The 21,623-nt window shown below is 46.8% G+C and overlaps 1 protein-coding gene across 4 annotated transcripts in view; it reads left to right on the forward strand.

Annotated features, from left to right (window-relative positions):
• KIF5A (kinesin family member 5A) overlaps nucleotides 1-18,140 on the forward strand; it is an 88,156-nt gene extending 70,016 nt beyond the window's left edge. For 2 of the 4 annotated variants that reach the window (XM_060252295.1, XM_060252297.1), the window contains exons 24-30: nucleotides 5,977-5,997; nucleotides 8,356-8,572; nucleotides 11,332-11,485; nucleotides 12,815-12,897; nucleotides 14,660-14,687; nucleotides 14,907-15,032; nucleotides 16,664-18,140. In XM_060252295.1, coding sequence (XP_060108278.1) covers nucleotides 5,977-5,997; nucleotides 8,356-8,572; nucleotides 11,332-11,485; nucleotides 12,815-12,897; nucleotides 14,660-14,687; nucleotides 14,907-14,985 — 582 coding nt within the window. In that variant the 3' untranslated portion in view covers nucleotides 14,986-15,032; nucleotides 16,664-18,140. The remainder of the gene's footprint in view (nucleotides 1-5,976; nucleotides 5,998-8,355; nucleotides 8,573-11,331; nucleotides 11,486-12,814; nucleotides 12,898-14,659; nucleotides 14,688-14,906; nucleotides 15,033-16,663) is intronic. The other 2 variants (XM_060252298.1, XM_060252296.1) reach the window with 1 other exon arrangement.
• Nucleotides 18,141-21,623: the final 3,483 nt, after the last annotated feature.

Genomic DNA, 21,623 nt, shown 5'->3' on the forward strand with positions numbered 1-21,623 from the left:
AGCCTCTGCCAGATAGCCTTTCTGCAATTGACAGGGCTTGGGCAGAAGAAGCTGATTGGGGTCTAAGAAGGGGGTGGGCCATATGCTGCTTCTAGCCTGTTGTTTTGGTCACTGGGCTATGTAGTATGGGTGACGCTAATACTATTCCTGGAACGTTTGCATCTAGGGTTGCCAAGTCCAATTCAAGAAATATCTGGATACTTTGGGGGTGGAGCCAGGAGACTTTGGGGGTGGAGCCAGGAGACACAGGGGCGGAGCCAGGAGCAAGGGTGTGACAAGCATAATTGAACTCCAAGGGAGTTCTGGCCATCACATTTAAAGGGACAGCACACCTTTTAGAATGCCTTCCTTCCATAGAAAATAATGAAGCATAGGGGCACCTTCCTTTGGGACTCATAGAATTGGACCCCCTGGTCCAATCTTTTTGAAACTGGGGAGGTATTTTGGGGAGAGGCACTAGATGCTATACTGAAAATTTGGCGCCTCTACCTCAAAAAACAGCCCCCCCCCAGCCCCTGACACCCGCGGATCAATTCCCCATCATTCCCTATGGGAATCGTTCCTGGAGGTGCATAATGGCTATGGGGTGGAGCTTCCCCCGCCGGCCAGCTGGCTGGGGGAGGAGGGAAGCCTGTAAAACCAGGGGATCCCCCGCTGGGACCTGGGGATTGGGAAGCCTAGTTGCATCATACTACTCTGTTCCTGGATGTGAAAACGAGGTTCTTTTATATGAGAGCAATTAGGAATGACGCATTTAAAACGAAAGGCATCAAGCATTCCATTTAAAACAAAACACAGAAATCAATACAGTGAGGCTTTATGGAATGCTTCATGAGCCCCTGTTCGATATGGAGCAAGGCGCAGATAGCTCACTTCACAGGCATTAAAATGTGTATTCTGTGGAACTTTATTGGAACTAATAGCCCAAAGTAGGGTTGCCAAGTCCAATTCAAGAAATATCTGGGGACTTTGGGGGTGGAGCCAGGAGACACTGGGGGCGGAGCCAGGAACAAGGGTGTGACAAGCATAATTGAACTCCAAGAGAGTTCTGGCCATCACATTTAAAGGGACAGCACACCTTTTTAAATGTCTTCCTTCCATAGGAAATAATGAAGGATAGGGGCACCTTCTTTTGGGGCTCATAGAATTGGACCCCCTGGTCCAATCGTTTTGAAACTTGGTGGGTACTTTGGGAAGAGGCACTAGATACTATATTGAAAATTTGGTGCCTCTACCTCAAAAAACAGCTCCCCCAGAGCCCCCGAAACCTCCAGAACAATTCCCCATTATACCCAATGAGAATCAATCACATAGGAAATAATGAAGACGTTTCCCTCTCCCCCCCCCCTTTCTGGCCAGTCTGAAGCAGCGGATCAGCCTCCCAACTCACCATTTGCTGCCAGCTTCTTCACAGAAACACACACAGACACACCATCCTAAATGGAAGCCTTTCAAGTCAAGCCTCTGGAGGTGCAAAGGCACATGGTCCTTTGCAGGCGGGGCTCCCTCTCTCCCCCCCTCTCCCGCCAGCCAGCTGACTGGGACCGGAAGCAGCCTGGGAAAACTGAAGAAAGGCTGCTGCGATCCGGGCTGGGTGGGAAGGGCAGGGCAAGGAAAAGTTGCTGAGATCGGGGCTGGGTGGGAAGGGCCGCCATTCCCCCCTGCTTTCCAGAGTTTTGGCTAGCGGGAGAAGAAGGCTTCAAATCGGGGGTCACCAGGCAAAGCGGGGGATTTGGGAAGCCTAGCCCAAAGAGACAATATATTTTTCTCTGGGTCCTCTCTGATCCATGCAATCAAATATGTATTGTGAGTTGTATGCTGGGAATTCAATGCCGGGCATCAATAGGCCCAATTTGGATTGGAATCATGGTGGGCAGATAGACAAGGCCTCATCCTTCCTTTCCCCCCAATATCATTTTTTCTACTCGAAATGGCCCTAGCATGGATACTGTTTTCCTCTTGGGTTGGGGTGGGGGTTCTATGTGCACTGATAGGATACACACATTTCCCTGTGGGGGTGCACTGCCATCCCAGGTTACACAAATATCAACCTGGGAAAGGGCCTTCTTTGTCATGGCACCGAAACTTTGGAACTCCCTCTCCAGGGAGCCTTGTCCCTCTCTTCTTGTCTTCCACCAGTGGGAGAAGTTTTTTGTTTTGTTTGGCAGCCCCTGATAACTGTGATTGGCCCTCCTCTCTGGTTTTGGTGTTAGTGTGTGTGTATATATTTTTATTAAATTATTTTAAATATACTTTATTTTAAATGTTGTTTTAGTGTTGAAATGTATTGATGTTCGCTGCCTTGGGGGACCTTATTTGGGAGGGAAGGTGGCACAGAAATGTTTTAAATAAATAAGTGACTGGCTATCGGGACCACAGAGGAACTATTTCAAGCACAACAGAAAACCTCTTTGCATGCAAAAAAATCAAAGGCAACTAGACCAGTATATATCAACCCTCTATATTCAGTATAAATTCAGAATTCAATATAAATAATGTGTCCATTATGTGTCATTATTTGTATGGACACATTATTTATATTGAATTTTGAATTTATTCTGAATATAGAGGGTTGATATATACTGGTCTTGTTGCCTTTGATTTTTTGCACGCAGAGAGATTTTCTGTTGTGCTTTAAATAAATAAGTAGCATTGCTAGGTGTTTTAAATTGGGAAGGGAAATTCTTAAACCCCAGTTCTCCTCATGCACTCTGATCCCAATCCACATTGGGCCTATGCAGGGGTCATTTTGTAGAAAAATAGGTGGTGGAGCTCATTAGCATAGGCCACCCCCTCCACCAGCCAGCCCAAGCAGGCCTTGCTCACCTGGGGCTCTCCTTGGCCACCCCCCCAGTCAAAAGGCCAGCAAGCCACCCACTGCTCAAAATCACATAAGGGAAGGGAAGTGTGGGCTTCTCCAGGGATTAATGAGGGCTGCTGGGGGTGTGGCAAAACTCCTGGTGGCTGGCTGGCTGGCTGCTCACTTTCCTAATCCAGGGATTGTTATGCAGCTGCACCGCCACCTACTGTTCAATGAGCAAGGTAGGTACATGGAGAGGAGGAGGGAGAACTGTCAGAAACGTTCAGGAGCTGCACTCCTGTGAGCTCCTGCTGAATTCAAAGCCTGGGCCTATGTGTGCCTGGAATTTCCAGGACAGAGCTCTAAATACACCTTTGATTGAAGGATCTGGAGAAAACATAATATGCAATTAAGTCCTCAAGTAAGGAGATTTGAAGAGGGGTGGGGAAAGGGTCATAAGGAACTGAGGAGGGGGGAGCTGATGGAGGGGCTTTCTGTTTAACAGCCTTCATGTTTGAGTTTTAAGGGGGTGACTTTGTGAGGGTGATGTAGTGATACAGCAGAAGTACTGTGGCGGCGCTGAGGAAGTTGGGATTGACCTGAATGTGATTTTCCTGCCTTGTAAGCAGAAACTTTGAAGAGTGATGCTCATCATTCTTGTGATAGTTCTCGGGAGGGGGAACTCTAACACAAACCGATTCCCCACTCTTGTTCCGGTCTCATTGCTCCTTTTCCCGCAGCACTTCTGCTGGATTTTGCACAAGCTGCCCAGTGGCAGTGAGTTGCCCCGCCTCTCTTCAAGTTCCCTCCGCAGTAGGCAGGATCCTCTGAAAACCAGTGTATGTCTACTGTGGAGGGAACTTGAAAAGAGGCGGGGCAACTTGCCGCCCCGGGGCAGCTTGTGCAAAATCCAGCAGAAGCTCCAAGGGAAAAGAAGCAATGAGACTGGAACAAGGCGAGTAGGGAATCAGTCACAGTCCATGTTCCCTCTAAGCTGCGGAGTCTTGTGAGCAGAAATTCTGCTTTGTGAGCTACTAGCATGAAAGTTGTGAGACTCTGCATAAATTAGTTTGGTCTGGGGCCATTTTTTGTGAGCTAAGACAAAAATGTTTGAGCCAGAGGCGAAAAAACTGTGAGCCAGCTCACACTAACTCAGTTTAGAGGGAACACTGGTCACAGTGTGAACTGTTGCAGAGGGGAGAGAGGGGGAAAGGATTTTGGAGCAAGTCCAGATAGCATCTCCCTCGTTACATCTACTGTGTGACCACTAGAGACTCAGTTGCACTGCCTCCACAAATTCTCTGTGGAAACTCCATTCTGAAGTTCCACAGGGGCCCAGTTGAGATCAGAACCACAGTGCTGGTGGAGGAGGGGCTTCAGCCTTCCGCCCTGCTCCATTTTTCAAAGCTGTTGTGTGTGCTGTATTCAGTTCAGAACCAGGAGGATCAGAGTTGCCTTCTACAATCATCTGCTAAGATGAGTGGGAGGACAATACCACATAACTGGTTATTGGCACTGACATGACAATTTCTCCAATGACAACTTCTCTCCTAAAGAAAAACCAGGCCTACTGCAGCAAATCCAGCATTGGTCTTTGTCTCAAAAAACAAAGTAGTCCTGCACATCCCCTCTCCTGGAATGTAAATCTTCATTTGTCTGTCTTGAGATGCTTTAAACTTAAAGAGCTTTCACTGGTAGGATTGCCAGCTCCAGCATGGAAAATTCCTGGGGATTTGAGAGCCATGCCTATGGAGAGCCAAGTTTGGGAGGGCTCAGTGGAGAAGTGATATTACTCTAGGACTTCCATTTTGGTCTCTGTGGTCTGAACACCAATGATAAGTGGCCTGGAGTTATCCCAGTTCATAAACCTCAGTGGTCCTTAGAAGTGAGGGGTTTTGCTTGAAATTCTGGAGGATATGAATGCACTTGAAGGGTATTTGCCAGCTAAGAGGTGTTGGTGTATTGAAATCAGATTAAAATACAGTTTATTTAGGCAATGTGTGTGCTGCTTTAAGACACATCACAAAATAAGGGCCATATAAATAAAATCATAAAAACAATAAGCTAAGCAGTGAAGTTTTCACATTTCAAAGATAGTCCCACATATAGCACATTATCCAACCTGGATGCAATCAGAGCTTTGCACCACTTTGGCCATCCATTTGCAAGAGTTAGCAAAATGATAGGATTACCATTCCCTCCTAGCCTGGGCAAATGTCTTCCTCAATGTCCTCCTACAGCATGTCAGTGGACTTCTGCTATCCTTGCCCTATCCTAAGTCTTTGCAGACAATGCCAAATATCTTTGCATGTGATTTGGTAGGATTTTGTGGCTGGTGGGCCCAAGTACTGAATCATTTGGTAGCTGTACTGGGGAGAAGACCCTGCTCTGGATGACCCAGGCTAGCCCAATCTCATCAGATCTCAAAAGCTAAGCAGGGTCAGCCTTGGCCAGTATTTGAATGGGACACCTCCAAGGAATACCAGAGTTGTGACGTAAAGACAGGCAATGGCAAACCACCTCTGAATGTCTCTTGCCTTGAAAACCGTATGGGGTTGTCATAAATCAACTGTGGCTTGATGGCAGTTTCCACTACCACCCACTGGGGAGAGGAGGAGGAGGGTAAACTGTCATTTAGGAGATGCAGATGTGTCATGGATGTAACAGCTGTTTCTTTTCCCACTGGAGAGCTGTATGTTAAATGAAGTGGTGGAATCAGTTGGCCCAATCCAGGCAAGATAGTGAAGTGGGAAGAGACCATGTGGGGGAACAGTTGAGGTCAGAATGGATGCTGCCTTAACGTTTGCTGTATCCATTCTTTTCACCGCTTACTCTTCTTGTTCACTGCCCCAGTACATTTGTGTGTCCATTCTTCCACTTCATTTCTCCCACCACCCCTGCCCTCTTATCTCCTTCCCCTTGGGATCCTCTTTACTTAGCATAAGAGGGGACCTGCCCCATAGCTCACTCCCAATATGGGGAGCTATCAGCTCTTCCTGGAAGGAAATGAGAGAGACTACCCTCCTACAGTTGGCCATAGGCATACTGTATTGCTGTGGGGGTGTAACTTGTCTCCTGTCTGGGTTTCCAGAGCAGGGTCTGGCTGGGGACTCTGTTGGTGTGCTCAGTCGATGTCTGTCCCCCCTCCCCTTTTTCCCCTTGCTGCTGCACCCTAGCTGGACCGCTGGGTCTCCAAGGTACCGTATGCCCTCCTCCCCACATATCCACCTGCCTGTTGGGCTGGGCAAGAAATGTTTGCACTTGGTGACCAAACTGGGAGCACAGATTTGGGGAGGAGGCATGGGGTGGGGGGTGGAGGTCAGGCATTTATCTCCTTCCCACCATTCCACTACCATGACAAACCCCCTGACCCCTTTTATCTCTGTGTTGATTGCTGTGGTAATCTCAGGTGCCTAACTCTTCCCATTTCCATGGTAACCCTATCAGTGTGTGGCATCTTTTGGTAATAGGCCTGCACTTTGCTACCATGGCAACCCTAGCCATTCTGGCCTGCATGGCAGACACAAAGAGCCCATTCTCAGCAGTTTCATTTGTGGTGGCTTCTGTGGCATATGGCAATATCTGTTGCCATGGCAGCCCTGACCAAATTTTCCCTGAACAGCAGGGAAAGTAGGGAAGTAAAATAGGTAAACAAAGAAAGGCAAACTGCTCATAGTTGAATAGTCAAAAGCAATTCTCTTTCCCTTCCACTTTAAGGCCAAAGTGCGTGTGGAAAAGACGGAAGGTCTTGGCTTCTGAATAATGGTCACATCTTTATAAGCCCTATAGTGGAGAGGCATGATTTATAATCCACTAGGTTTGTGTGAATATAGAAGGGGAGTCTCCCCCTCCCATTAGGCTTCCCAACAGGCCTGGAGACAAATTTCCTGGTCTTTAATAGAGGCTTAAGATATGAAAATGGGAAAGAGAGGCTTAATATATGGAAACTGCTGGGAAGTTTCCAACATTCCAATAAGCCTCTATTAAAGAGACAGGACATTTTCTCTTTGTTAGCCAGTTGGTAATCCTGTGCTCCCACGAAGGTGATCCTAACATCTCGTTTTAGAGGTGGGAGCCAAACGTTATCAACTCAAACATTTTCTCTCCCTCTCTTACCAATTTCCATTCTGTTGGCGGCTGCTGCCCCACCCCCATCCCCACCCCCACTGCTGCTTCTCTCTTTCATACTGTTCGGCTGTCCCTCATGAATGCTGCCTGCTCATAGGCTAGAGCTTGTGTCTGGTGGCAGCTGGCGGGGATGTCACCTTGGCTGGGAGACGGGAGGCTCTTCCCTTCATGCTCTGGTTTCCACCTCATGACACACACACACACCCCTGGCATGATGCACGGCTTGGATCTATGGCACTTGGGACAAATGTTGGGGGCCACGTCTTAGAACAAGGAGTGCAACTTTGCGTAAGCGGGATAAGGTTCCTAGTAAAGAGAACGTTGGCAAGTTCTGTTTTGTTTTTTTAAATCCATTATCCTGCAGTAGAGATAGAAGTGGTGTTGGTTAATTCCTCCCCTCCCCTTTCCGTGTAGCTATTTAAATGCAGATAGATCCAGGTGGGCAGACGTGTTGGTCTGAAGCAATAGCACAAAGTAGGAGTCCAGTAGCACCTTTAAGACCAACGAAGTTTTATTCAGAATATAAGCTTTCGTGTGCATGCACACACATATCATCAGATGAGGAATGAGGTACAGAGCGACATATAGCTGGTGGACAGTGGTTTGCCTCTGCTCACGGTACTTCATTCCTCATCTGAAGAAGTGTGCTTGCACACGAAAGCTTACATTCTGAATAAAACTTTGTTGGCTACTGGACTCCTACTTTGTGCTATTTAAAAGCCTATTGCCTCTTCAGCCTGACAGGTCTCAACCAACTCCAGAGCAAATCAAACTGTGGATTAGCTAGTTGAGAGTTCCAAAACAGGGCAGGAGAACACAAGGGCTACTGATGTAGAACAAGCATAGATACAGCAGGAGGAGAAGATGGCTCTGGAAAAGGGCCCTGTACTCTCAAAAGAGGGAGGGAGGGAGAAGGAGCTGGCCTACCTGCACAGCCTGCCCTGCAAAGCCTTCCCAATATTGTGCAAGGCTTGGTTGGGTTGGGAGACACCCTTCTCACTGCTGGATTGCCTGGCCCAGGTGGGAGTGGCAGGCATCAGCCCATCAGGAAAAGTCCTGGGGGGCCACAATGGCTGATCCTCCTCAGCTTCCCTGAGATTAGAGACATCTAGTATTATTAGGAAAACACAGTGTAAGAGGACACAGTGTGCTATATCCCTGCCTATTCCTAGGGCTGTATGACATGAGATATCCTGGATAGTGCCAGGAAGATGAATCCGATGGTTTTCAGGAAATGCAAGTTCATGAGATGAGGCTAGGAAATAAGTCAGTGCTCTTGGTGGACTGGTGGAAGGTGTGAAGATGGAAAGCCGTGCAGGTCTTGGACTGGGGGTGAGGGAAAGAGTCCCATTCTTCCTCGCCGTATTTATCCATGCTCTTCTGTATCCTTCCCCCCCTCTTCCTTTTCCTGTTGGTGTGGGGCCTAGCTGGTTCGTGACAATGCAGATTTGCGTTGTGAGCTTCCTAAACTGGAGAAACGTCTTCGGGCTACGGCTGAGAGAGTTAAGGCCCTGGAGGGTGCACTGAAGGAAGCTAAAGAGGGTGCTATGAAAGACAAGCGCCGCTACCAGCAGGAAGTGGACCGGATCAAGGAGGCGGTGCGCTACAAGAACACCATGAAGCGTAACCACTCTGCACAAATTGGTAAGCAATCATGCTGGGTGGGGCAATTATGAGTAGCATGGAAGGCCAGCTAAATCAGGGGTCCCAAACCTTTTATGAGTCTGTGGGTACATTTGGAATTCTGTCACAGCACGGGGGGTGCAGCAACAAAATGGCTGCCACAGGAGGCAAAGCCAGCCACAAAATGATTGCCATAGCTTCACTTCAGTAACATAGTGCCTTGTGCTGTGGGGGCAGCTGCTGCCAAAGCAACATTTTAAAAAATCTGCACAGCCAATCAAAAGTTTTCTGGGCAAAAGCCCTACCTGGCCTCACCTACTTCCTAGAAACACTTGGTGGACACCAGAAATAGAGTTGTCAAGTCCCCTGCGGCTGCAGGTGGGGGACTTTTTCTTGCATGTGCGCAGTGCGATGACATTACCTGGAAGTGACGTATCGCGCCAGGCATATTGCTTGAAACTCTATGGTTTCGTGTGGGGATGCTCTAGCAATTTGGGGGAGAATAATAGAGTTTCAAGGAAATTCCTGGAGCGTCCCTCGTGACGTGGCTGGTGCAATACATCACTTCCTGGTGATGTCATTGCACCACATAGTGACAGGCTCTTCGGGGGGTCAGGACCCCCCTAGCGGCCTCCTCCCTGCTGGTGGGTTGGGGCTCACCAAACCAGGGGATCCTCATCCCCAGCGGGAACTTGGGAGCCCTAACTAGAAAAGGTATCTGCAGGCATCAAACCAGCACCCTCCCTCAGGCCCATGCCCCTAGGACTCTTGGGCCTGTCCGCAGGTACCATGTTGGAGGGTGCCATGTTGGGGATCCCTGTGCTAAATTCTGTTTGTGAGGTAAGAGGCATGGTTGTGAACTTCTAAATCTGTTCACATATCTCTTTTATTTATGTCTGTGGAAGGAAGTGATTTTTTTGGTTAGGTATAAATGTGCATTTATATAGATCTAAGCCTAGTATTGCGTGTGGTCCGCAATGAAAAAAATGCTATTCTCAGTATAGGCAATAGCAAAATGGCTCGCTTACTAATTGGAAAGAGGTGGAGAAGCATTAGACAGCTGAATGCGTTAAAAATGTTTTGAACTGCTAAAAATCACTTCCCTTTAAGGCATTACATTTCAAAATGTGTGAAATCTCTGTGAAAATAATCAAACGGAAGCAGATAAAGAATACCATTTCTATTTAAAGAACAGAAAAGTCTGTGGCAATAAGCAGATACCGATGCTTCCCAAAAGCATTAGTGTTACAGCATCCATGCATCTCCCTCTTCCACTCACAAAACATTCCCCTGGAGAATTTTTCAGGATCACAATCGCCATTATACTTCAAGTGCTCCTGAACAGTTCCTCATTTAGCTATTAGAAATATGGGCAGGGAAAGGTCCTTAAAGGATATAAGAGGATATGTGATTTGTTATTTATCTAAGAATGGTGTCTTTTATAATCAGATAATTGCTTGGAACTGTAAAAGATATTTTAAATATGGGTGTGGTGTGGTACAGTCTTCAATTCGGTTGTATGACATAAGGAAGGGTTATGGCTCTATAGCGGAGCATTTGCTTGTCGTGCAGAAGGTCAAAGTTCAACCCCCAGCATCTCCAGTTGAAAGGATCAGGTAGTGGGTGATGTGAAGGCCTGAACCCCAGTGAGCAGCTGTCAGTCTGAGTAGACAATACTGGCCTTGTTGGACCAGTGGGCTGACTCAGTATAAAGCAGCTTCATGTGTGTGGCAGTCTCCACTGAGTGATGCAGGCCTGCCACCTCTGGCATGAATACAATTAGAGGGGCCACACTCTGCACCGCTATAGCCAGGCTGCCTGGAGTCACCCGGCCTGCCTTTCTGCTGCAGTGCTTACAGCTAGGGCTTTTTTTTGAGCAGAAACACACAGGAACACGGTTCCGACTGGCTTGCTGTCAGAGGATGTGGTGTAATATGCAAATGTGTTCTGCTGGGCTTTTTCTACAAAAAACGCCTGTGCAAAACAATGGTGACATCAGAGGTGATATGCAAGTGAGTTCCTGCTGGGCTTTTTCTACAAAACAAGCCCTGTTTACAGGAGAAGAGAGGGCACCTCACTCCTGCCTGTCAGCTGGTTCTCAGTGACTGTCACTGCCTCCATGCCTTATGACTAAGCCAGAAGATGTGCAGACAGCAAGGGTGTCCACCAGGCCTTGGGGAATGGCAAGCCACTGATCTCTTTCTGCCTTGCTGCCTTCTATCTAGGGTTGCCAACTCTGGGTCTTAGAGGTCTGGGGGTAGAGCCTGAGGACAGCAGGCTTCCAGAAGTGGAGCAACCTCAGCAGGGTATAATGCAGTAGACTGCATCCTTCAAAGCAGCCATTTTCTCCAGGGGAATTAATCTCTGTTAACTGGAGATCAGTTGTAATTCCAGGAGATCTCTAGGCTCTACCTGGAAGCTAGCAATCCTAATTCCAGTTCAGGCAAAAACTGTGCAGGTCAAGATAATAGCCAATGTGTTCTTAAATTCAGGGTCATTTGTTTATGCACTCAGCTTTGAATTTCCCTTGAGGGGTCATTTTGTATGCAGGGTTGTCTTCTTTTTGATTAAATACAATATTCAATATGTCCACATTCATGGTTCGGCAAGAGGACGCTAGGAATTTCTTTGGTCATGATGAAACTACTGATATCCTTCCACTGTCATTTATTCCTCCCTACCCTTTTCCAGCAAGGAAGGCTAGCTATGGCCGAATGAAGAGGGTAAACAGATAAATAAATGTGTGCTGTTAACACCATGCCATTTGTGTCCCTTTGCAGCCAAGCCGGTGCGGCCAGGGCACTACCCAGCTTCATCTCCCACCAACCCCTATGGTGTCCGCAACCCAGAATGCATCAGCTACACCAACAGCCTCTTCCAGAACTATCAGAATGTCTACCTGCAGAATGCTGGCAGCTCCGTGCCTGACAGCTAGTGAGTATCCTTTGCCTTAGTTACCTTCAGGTGGGTCATTCCAGATGGGTTAGTCTGTAGCAGCAAAATAAAAGAGGAGTCCAGTGGCACTCTTAACAAACTTGATCCAAGCACAAGTTTCGTTAGGCTGCTTCTACAAAGCAACAGAGTTCTCAGGATTACTCCCGAATGCCTCTGCTACAGAGCATCCCCATGGTGGGTTTCTCCAAACCTTTCCCACCTAAGCCACCCATGTCCATTCATTCCCTACATGAGTTTTTTCCTTCATTAGTAATTTACATATTGCTACAGTGCAACTGTCAAATACCGGTTATGGGGAAGAAAACAGAAAAAGCCCCTCCCTTAGTGCATCCAGGACTTTTTTTTAGCAGGAACACAGTTCCAGCTAGCTTGGTGTCAGGGGGTGTGGCCTAATATGCAAATGAGTTCCTTCTGGGCTTCTTCTACAAAAAAAGCCTGGAGTGCATCTATGTCTGTGAATGGCAGCCAGCAAATTGGGAAGGACCAGGAAAGATCCACATTTCCCATCATAGGAAATCACGACTGATACAATTCGGGTTGTAAGATGGGAAGTAGGAGGATGAGAGGCAGGTCTGGGCCATATTGGGTGGGATAGTCCTGTTCCCCCCCCCCACACACACACACACTAAGGTCTTTACAAAGAGTCGTGTCTCTCTGCATCTTGCCTCATTTCATCACTGCCCATAAGCCATCCATTGGAATCTAGCATCCTGAAAACACTCATTATGTTTGATACTTGAACATGGCAAGCTGTAGTCTCTCAAAACCACTGTGCACCCCCATTTTCCCTGGGGTATAAAGTCTGCTCCCCGCCTCCCCTCAAGCCTTCTGTAACCATGTTTGCTTGTTACAGTCAGTGTGTGTACATCTTGCCTGTACGTGCATATGTCTATTTGAAATAAATAAAATAAAGTAAAGAAAGACCCAACACACGTTCGCTTTATGAATTAAACCGAGAAGCTGTGTATGTGGATAAATGTGGCGTTTAAAAGCACACGTTCAGCTGCACATGTGTTGAATGTAATATGAGAATGACTCAATACATGTAGAAAATCAAGCATACACTGTACACAGATTGTAGGCATGTTCAGTATAACTTGTGAGCATGGCGAGGCATTCTGTTCTGGAATCCTGTTATCTTATCTTTTCTAATGGCTGATAGACACCCTCCCCTGCCTTTGGGCTTCAGTACTGAGGAAAGCATACTGGAGCTCAGATATCAGAGGTCACCTGGTCCTCCCACTACCCAAGTGATAGGAACCCCCACTCACCTCTGTTTTTCATATCTTTCTCTTCCCCTCTCCCCAGCTTCACCAATGCCTCTTCCAGCAGTGGGAGCAGCTCCACCAGTGCCCCTCCGACCTCCTACCAGAAGCTCAATGAGGACAACGGTAAGGGGACTGGGAGGGGAAAGGGAAAGAGATACTTCGACAGTGATGAGGAAGGAGGGCACCTCAGGAATTTCTTTCAGGATTCGTTCACCTCGGTTCTCACCACAGGTCATGGCTTGGCTGGCAACTCTATCTGATGGCTATGAGCCACTGTGGTGCCTACTAAACCAAGATTTAGGGGCTATGAGTTCTGATCCCTGAATATTGATCTGCAAAAAACCAGACATGGGTTGGCTTGGATGTGAATAGGAGGCCATGATGTTGCAGAAGGATTGTTAAAAACTCTTCCTACAAAATAGTCCCTGATTTAAAACAGACCTCCTTCCAGGTTGAAGGAGGGCAGGCAGGAAGACCGGTGCTTGTATTCTCTCCAAATATATATATATATATATATAAACAAAACAAGCCAGTGGCAAATAAAAAAACGTAGCCCCAATAACCCAAACAAACTAAGGCAAATACTGAAAGTAGTTGCAAAGGACTAAACTAAGCTGTAGTTTACTCCTGGATCATTTATATACTGCTTAAAATACAGACATAACAAATGGCTGAAAGCAAGGAAATATTAAATAGTCAGTCTGTACAAAATGTATTAAGCAAGCGGTCATCTTTTTATAGAGGGCAATAAGTAAAGCTGAGATGAGATGAAAGTAGTGGTTATTGCCCAGTTACTTATGCATCTCGATTCTAACTAGCCCTTCCTGACAACTAATCCCACCTCTGTCTTTATGTAAGGCTTGGAGAAACCTGTTTCAACATATCTGAAGAAGTGTGTGTGTACATGAAAGCTAATACCCAGAATTAAACTTTATTGGTCTTAAAGATGCCACTGGACTCAAACTTTGTTCTACTGTCCCTGGGCCAGTCTGATTCTGAAACCTTTATTAGGCATTTATTGTTCTATTGCTTCAGACCAATCTAGCTACCCACCTGAATGATGTCCCTGGTTGTCCCTCATTAACAGAGCTTCTGATTGGACTCCCCCCTCCCAAAGGAATAGACTGAAGGGTGTCTCCATGTCTCAGACTGGCAGATACATTGGCAGGATACACAAAATACAGCCACGTGCTTCAGAATAGTCCAGGAGGCATCACATATTTCCCATCTGCAAACAGCTGTCTCCTTCATAGAGGGGCTCTTGGATGTGAATAGAGTGCCGATAGGCCATACCTAAACTTCAGCCCCATCTCCATGGAGCTGTTCAAATGCATGGCAACGCCATTTCAGAAGGATATGAAGATAATTTGCAGGCATTCCAAGGAGAAATGAAAACAAAGCCATGAAACAAAAATTAAAAGAAGCACCACTTACCTGTTGAATCAACAATAAAGAAAATGGTCCCAAGAAGAAGAGTCTCTGCACTCAAAACAATATCGGACTAGTCTTGGATATTGTCGGACTTGTATTACAGCTCCATATTTTTTCTATAGGACATTGATCCATCATATAGTAGGAGCAGCGTGTGCTTTCGGTTCTGGAGGGATTTTGTGTTATATAAATATATTTGTTTATATTATGTTTGGCTATCACTGTAAGCACTGTGTTTGTTACTAGTAAATAGTGGATAAGTAGGAATAATGAGTATTATTTTTGTTACACAGAGAGGCTTTGAGGTGTTTTCTTTCGAATGCATGGCAAGGCAGAGTACGCAGTGGGCAATGTTTATCCTCTTGGGATTGGGAGTACTTCTTCTCTTGACTCTAATGCTTCTTTGTTGATTTATTTTTAATTTTCCATGTTGTTCGCTTGGACTGGCATGCAGGAAATGCCACAGACATCAATGACAACAGGTGAGTGGCCCCAGATGTAGACTCAGAGGGGAGACTCAACAGAAAGAACGGAAGGGAAATTGTCTTCCTTACCATTCAGGATGGGAGGACTTAGCCATCTCTAGCCTCCTGAGCCAGCTAGATCAAGAAAAGGGCAATTGCCTTGGTCGGGAGACACACTGGGCAGCGGGGAAACATGCTGACACTCCCTGGCCTCATGCATCAACTTCTCTCCTGTAGAAGTGACCTGCCGTGCGGCATTGAAGCTGAGGAACAAGCCAAGCTCTTCCCCCTGCACCAGGAGACGGCAGCCAGCTAATAACAACAGTGCCTCCTACTGCCCAAGGGGCCTCAACACATCATCAGGTACCGCTCCTCTCCTCAGAGCTCAGCTTAACCATTTGCGCTGGGTCTCACACACGGGCCCTTCCCTTTACCTGGGAATCTGTCCTGCCCATCTCTCAACTTACTCTGACCATGCCGCTTTTTTCTCAAAAGGGTTGCCAGATATAAATTCACCATGTATTTTGGGGTACACTCACTTCTCCCAAACTGCATGGGACCATAGACAGATCAGTGGGTGTTCTGTTGTTGAGGCCACTGTTGCATGGGGCAAACAGTGCCACCCTGGGTCACTTCAAGATGGGGGAGAGTGCAGAGGGAAGACTGACGCCCCTTCCTTGTGCATGCTGTGGTCTTGGTCCAAATCAGATTCCCTTTGCTTGGGAACTGTGTTCCCAGGGGGGAACCGGCAACTGCCTGTGGATTGCACAGATTGAGGGGTGGGGGATAACGTAACCTGTAATCAGGCCCCAAGAAGAGTTCATTACACTTCTGGTTTAGTGTTAAGTAACCAATCTGTTCAGCAAGTTCCCACACAGATGAGCCATAGCATCAAACTACATGAGATTTCCCCATGATCTTAATTTCCAGTGTAAAGGAGGCTTATTTGTTGAGCTTGGCGCTACCAGCAGATAGGGTGCGTTAACCCTTCCTGCCTGCATTGTTTTTGTGATCTAAATCACAAATCCTCAAAGCTCCTACTGGCCCCACCAGAGGACAGGGCCGGGAAAGGGAATTCAGGCATTACATTTTGCCAGAAACGGGACCAAGCAACAGAAAGATGGTATCCTCCATCACACCCTGCTTGTAAGCTTCAAAGAGGCCTCTGGCTGCCTACTACCACACAATACAATCCTGACATTCTTCATGCATGCTGGAGGTTGCAGAGGCTTAAAACAGATGCTTGGTCAGGGATGGCCAGATTTGCTTAATGTAAGAGCCATATAGAACGAACGTCAGATGCTCGAGAGCCACAAGACACGAATATCAGATGTTTGAAAGCTGTAAAATAGGAAGGCAGGCAGGCAGACTAATAGATGGGGAAGAGGGAGGAGAGGTGGAAAGAAAGCAACGTTAAATGCATTCTCAAGTCGCTGGCTAGCTTGGCTTGGAGAAGTAATTTAAAGAAACAAATGCCTTCTCCAAGTTGGCAAATGGGGCAGTGGGGGCTTTGAGAGCCACACAATATATGTGAAAGAGCCACATGTGGCTCCAGAGCCACAGTTTGTGCTTGGTTATAAAAGGCTTGGTTATAAAAGGCCTGGATTCTGTTCCATATGAACAGCTTGGCTGAGTACTCTTCCACATTCTCAGTTTTTTGTCTCTCGTATGTTCATATTGCTTTGGGTCCCCCCTCCTTTCCACGTGTTTTGCTCCCTCTAGTGGTTGGTTTGACACTGTATCGCTGTATGTCTGTCAGAAAAACCTGCGGTTTAAATCTGCAGGGAGGTATGTCGGACAGACAGCAATGTAATATTGAATCGACCCCTAAAGGGATCAAAACACACATGGGAAAGAAAATGAGAAAAAAAAACTGAAGCAAAAGGGACACACAAACGGCAAAAATGAGAATGCAGAAGATCCCAGGACCTGCTTCCCCAAGACCATTCCTACCTGTCTTTTCCTCTTCTTTTTTCTTCTTCTCTTCTCTGTAGTTTCTAATCGGGACGGAAGCCTCAGCTCTGCATGCCGCAGCCCTGGCTTTCCATGGCCTCTGCTACAAAACGGGCCCTGTTTATGTGTCCTGCTCTCTCCGTGTCCTGTATATTTATCCAGCTGCTGCTTCACACTCTCTCTCACTGTTTCACTGTCCTATTCATTTAACTAGGCAATGGTATATATTCACTTTTTTGCCCCTCGTGGAGAGCCCCTCTTCTCTCTAGTCTAGGAGCTTCGTGCCCCCTTCTCTCCTGCCCTCTGTCACCTTAAGCAGATGCCACAAGGGCTGGTTGCCATTGAAGCCAGATGAAGAAGGTCCCCTGCAGTGGGAATGGGCTTCCCAAAGGGGTTACAAGGTACCACCTTCATTTTGCCATGTTTACCCTTGTCCGGTACCCAGCAACCCATCCATGTCAACCGAAGCCTTAGTGGGCCCTTGGGGAACTGAGCCTCTGCCTGTCACTAGTGAGAAAGAACAGCTACTTCTTGGTGGGTTTGAATCACTAACTCTGGAGCTGATTAACCTTGCCTCCCCCCAGGGTTCCAAAACTAGTTCCTATCCCTCCCAAGGGCATGAATGGGGAGGATGAGAGAGCAATCAGGCTCCCTTCACCGAGCCCATCACAGTGCTTGAATCTTAAGCCTTCTTTAGGTTTAAACCACATTTCCCGCCTGGGTTTACCCACAAGCTAGGGTCACCACGGCATTTTAAGAGGAAAGGATTGACCCCTAAAGGAATCAAGAGGGGAACTCCCTTGTGTTTAAAGCTCAGCTTTGACCAGTCTGAAAGCCTATGTCAAGTTTTTGCTCAAGAGAGGTTGCATTGATGGGAACAAAGACAGGGAACATGACAAGACCGTGGACCGCAAGGGGTAGAGGAGGCTGAAAACTCGCCTGTGAGTCTGCAACTAAGCATGGAGAGCACAGGACTCCATGTTTTGGCGGCGGGGGGAGATGCTTGCAGATTATCTGGGGGGTGGGGGTTGTCTGTCAGTCCTCTCACACGACCAACCACGTCCCATGTCTATCTGGCAGGGCAGGCAAGGGTCTAACGGTTCTGTCAAGAGGGACAGAACCAGGCTGCTGTTGGCACATTTTGAGGGAAGGGGTGTTTCTTTTTTTTTTCCCCTGCGTCTCCTGATTAGCTGGGGTCAGTGGCCTTTAGTCTGTGTTTTCCATGTATAATCGCTAAGGGGAACAGTGAGTCCACCGCACATCTTTGATTATAGTTGCCACACAGAGCAGATGGGATTGTGGGAGGAAGAGGAAATGGCAATCTTTGGAGGGACCGCAGGCCTCTCTGCCGTCAAGACTCCTCCACGACAGCATTCCCTGCTTGCCCTTCCTTCGGGGGCTGCCGACACCCTGCCACTTGCTCCCTGTCTGCTCAGATCACGCCAAAATGTTGCATGTCAGAATATTTAAAAGTTTATTTAAAAAAAAATAAATGAACAACTATGGTAAAAAAAAAAACCCACCAGTGTCTCGCTCCGTGTATTATTATACAGCAAATAAAAGGGTGTGGTTTTCTTCTCTCTCCGTTTATAATTTCCTGAAAAATGATTCGGCTTTGTATAGTTTAACTTGAAAAACTGCAGGAAGAAGGAAGAAAATCATCTGAGGTTTATCCTTAAGAAATACTGAACATTTCATTTCAGGCAATGGGGATTTGTCTGAAAAGATAAGAGATACGGTTGAAAAAATGGCATTTTAAAATCATGTTGATGGAAAACGTTTTGAGTTTCGTTAAACAGTTTTATCAAGCGGAATGGAAAAAGAACACAATTCAGGTATTCAAAGAGACAAAAGCGCTGCCGGTTCTTGAAAACCACTGACCTGCCTTAAGGTGTCTTGTGGCAGCAATAAATCTATTTGTCTTCTGGGTGACCCCAAACTCCTGTTTATTTTTCCTGTGACAGGATAACACAGCTACCCCCTCCAGAAATTATTTGCATCAACAACAATGCCTATTTACAAAACTTTGAACCGTTTGCCTTGTTGATAGCAGGCGCACCTAGGTCACCAACGTGGCGTTGTGGTTAGAGTGCTGAACTAGAATCTGGAAGACCCCAGTTCAAATTCCCACTTGGCCATGGAAACTCACTGAGTGACTCCGGGCCAGTCACACACACACAGCCTAAACCTCTGCTTCACAGGGTTGTTGTGAGGATAAAATGGAGTAGAGGGGGAAATGTTGTAAACAATTTTGGGTCCCCATTGGGGAGAAGAGTGGGGTATCAATGAAGTCAATAACCAGACCTCTGAAGTCACAGACGTTGCTGATCATGGATATCCTATAAACATGCCACATTTACACGTAAGGTGTTAGAGAGTCTTAGCAACTGCAGCCTCCACTGGATTTAAAGCAGGAGTGGTCTAGTTAGTGGACTGGATTCGGTCTGTGCAATGATTTTATCCAGCTCCAGCCAGGCCTGTCAAGTTAAAGCTTTGCCCAAAGCGTCATTCAAAAGGAAAAGGACAATTGTTTGCATCTGTTTTGTGCAATATTTCATCTCTCAGCTTTGTATACAAAGCCCTTATCCATAAACAACCTCATATGCTCCATAAGTATTTACCAATTCCCAATGGCTACTATTAACTCAGATGGGGTGGCAATACCTTCCTGCAGCACTATTTGATGTTTATAACTTTGTGGTCACAAGGGTCTTGCTGATACACTTTTTCAGGACAGTCTCATCTTTCAAACTGGTGGAAATCCTTGATGACACATTCAGGATTTTTTGTTATTGCTATTACCTTTTAATCCTACCTTTCCTCCAAGATGCTCAGGACTGTGTACATGACACCCTTCCCTCCGTTCTCTCTCTCGCTCTCTCACACACACACAGAGTGAACATCATAGTAGAATGGGAATTTGAAACAAGATTACACCATGGTAGCATGGGGATTTGAAATGAGATTATATTTCAAACATCTGGCACTTGGTGATAAAGGATTTATTTCGAAAGTTTATTCCAGGGAAGTCAGTGACGGTGATCCAAAGTGCAGTCAAGTCACAGCTAGCTTATGGTAACCCCATGGGGTTTTCAAGGCAAGAGACGTTCAGAGGTGGTTTGCCATTGCCTGCCGCTGTGTCACGGCTCTGGTATTCCTTGACGCCCTCCCATCTAAAGACTAACCCGGACTGACCCTGGTTAGCTTCTGAGATATGATGAGAATGGGTTAGCCTGAGCAGGAAGTCACTACCTCACAATAAGGACAGAAATTGTTCCACGCTGCTCCTCACCGTTGCCTGGGTATATATAAACACGAGCTTCCTACTTGAAAGATCAAGTCGAAATTTCCCTGCTCTAGAGAGGCAGCACATCCATTTCCTACATAAATGTGTACAGAGGTGATACAAGGACACACATCTGCTCGACACCCTTGCATCACCCAGCAAACACAACTGCAGCTAAATTAAGACTGCAGTTTCCACTCATGCTTGCTTATGAAGCTCAACGGGACTTAATTCCAGGAAAATATGCACTGTGCTGCCTCCTGTGGAATTGGTTTATCAGTGAATGCTATTCAGGGGTCGTTTTGTAGAAAAATAGGCGGTGGAGGTCATCCAGGGATTGTTATGCAGCTGCATCTACTATTCAGTGGAGGAGGTGGAACTCTCAGAAAGGTTCAGGAGCTATGCTCCTCTGAGCTCCTGCTAAATCCAAGGCCTGATTATTTACTGAAGACTTTGCATCACAATGCACACCTCCCCAGTCCCACATACTTAAATTAAAAATCTTTGTGTTTTGGGTTTTTTAAAAAATTTCATGCACCCACCTGCAATCCTTTGCCTTCACCTGGATGGTCCACACTAGCCTGATCTCACCAGCTAAGCAGGGTCAGCCCTGGTTAGGTCTTGAATCAGAGACCTCCAAGGAAGCCAGAGGGAGGCAGTGGCAAACCACCTGTTTGTCTTTTGCCTTGAAAACCCTACAGGGCCACTGTGTTAGCTGCAACTTGGCAGCATTTCCCTCCATCGCCACCACCACTACAATCCTTCCCGGGGAAGGGCCATGCTTCAGTGTTAAAACACAAGGTCCCAGGTTCAGTCCCAGGTAAAAAGGATCAAGTAGTAGATGATGTGAAATATCTCCGTCTTGACACCCTAGACAACCGCTGCCAGTCAAAGTAGACCTAGATAGACCAAGATTACAATCCTATGCATGCTTACCTGGGCCTAAGTCCTATAGAAAAAGGTGAGGGTGACTTCTGAGTGAACATGCAGAGGACTGCCCTGCAATGGTCTGACTCACCAAATGGCAACTTCCCGTGTTCAGCTATGATGAGGGCCTGCTTTGGTTCAGCATACTGCCCCCAAGCATTTCTGCTCTGCTCTGATCAAGCTGATTACAACACATACTGTACCTTTGCATCCTTTACTAGCATTCTTGACAACACCCCTCCCAGCTTTGGACTGAGATAAAAAGGACTCCGAGATCTCCATTCTTACTCGTGTTTGATAAAGGGAGCATCGACTCTCGAAAGTTTATACCATGAAACTCTGCTTGGTCTCTAAGGGGCTATTGGACTCATATCTAACTGCTTGGATCAGGCCATGTTGGATCAGGCCAATGGCCCATCCAGTCCAACACTCTGTATCACACAGAAAAAAGGCATAGAACAGGAGTGGCCAAACTTGCTTAACGTAAGAGCCACATAGAATAAATGTCAGATGCCTGAGAGCTGCGAGACATGAACATCAGCTTGAGAGCTGCGAGACATGTTTGAGAGCTGGAAGGAAGGAATGATGGCATGAAAGGTGGAAAGAAAGCAAATAGATGGGGGAAGGAGGGAGAGGTAGAAAGAAAACAACTTTAACTTTAAATGTATTCTCCAAGCTGCCAGCTGGCTTGGTTTGGAGAAGATGATGATATTGGATTTATATCCCGCCCTCCACTCCGAAGAGTCTCAGAGCGGCTCACAATCTTCTTTACCTTCCTCCCCCACAAC

Source organism: Heteronotia binoei, chromosome 13 (genome assembly GCF_032191835.1).
Source record: "Heteronotia binoei isolate CCM8104 ecotype False Entrance Well chromosome 13, APGP_CSIRO_Hbin_v1, whole genome shotgun sequence".
NCBI classification, from domain to species: domain Eukaryota; kingdom Metazoa; phylum Chordata; class Lepidosauria; order Squamata; family Gekkonidae; genus Heteronotia; species Heteronotia binoei.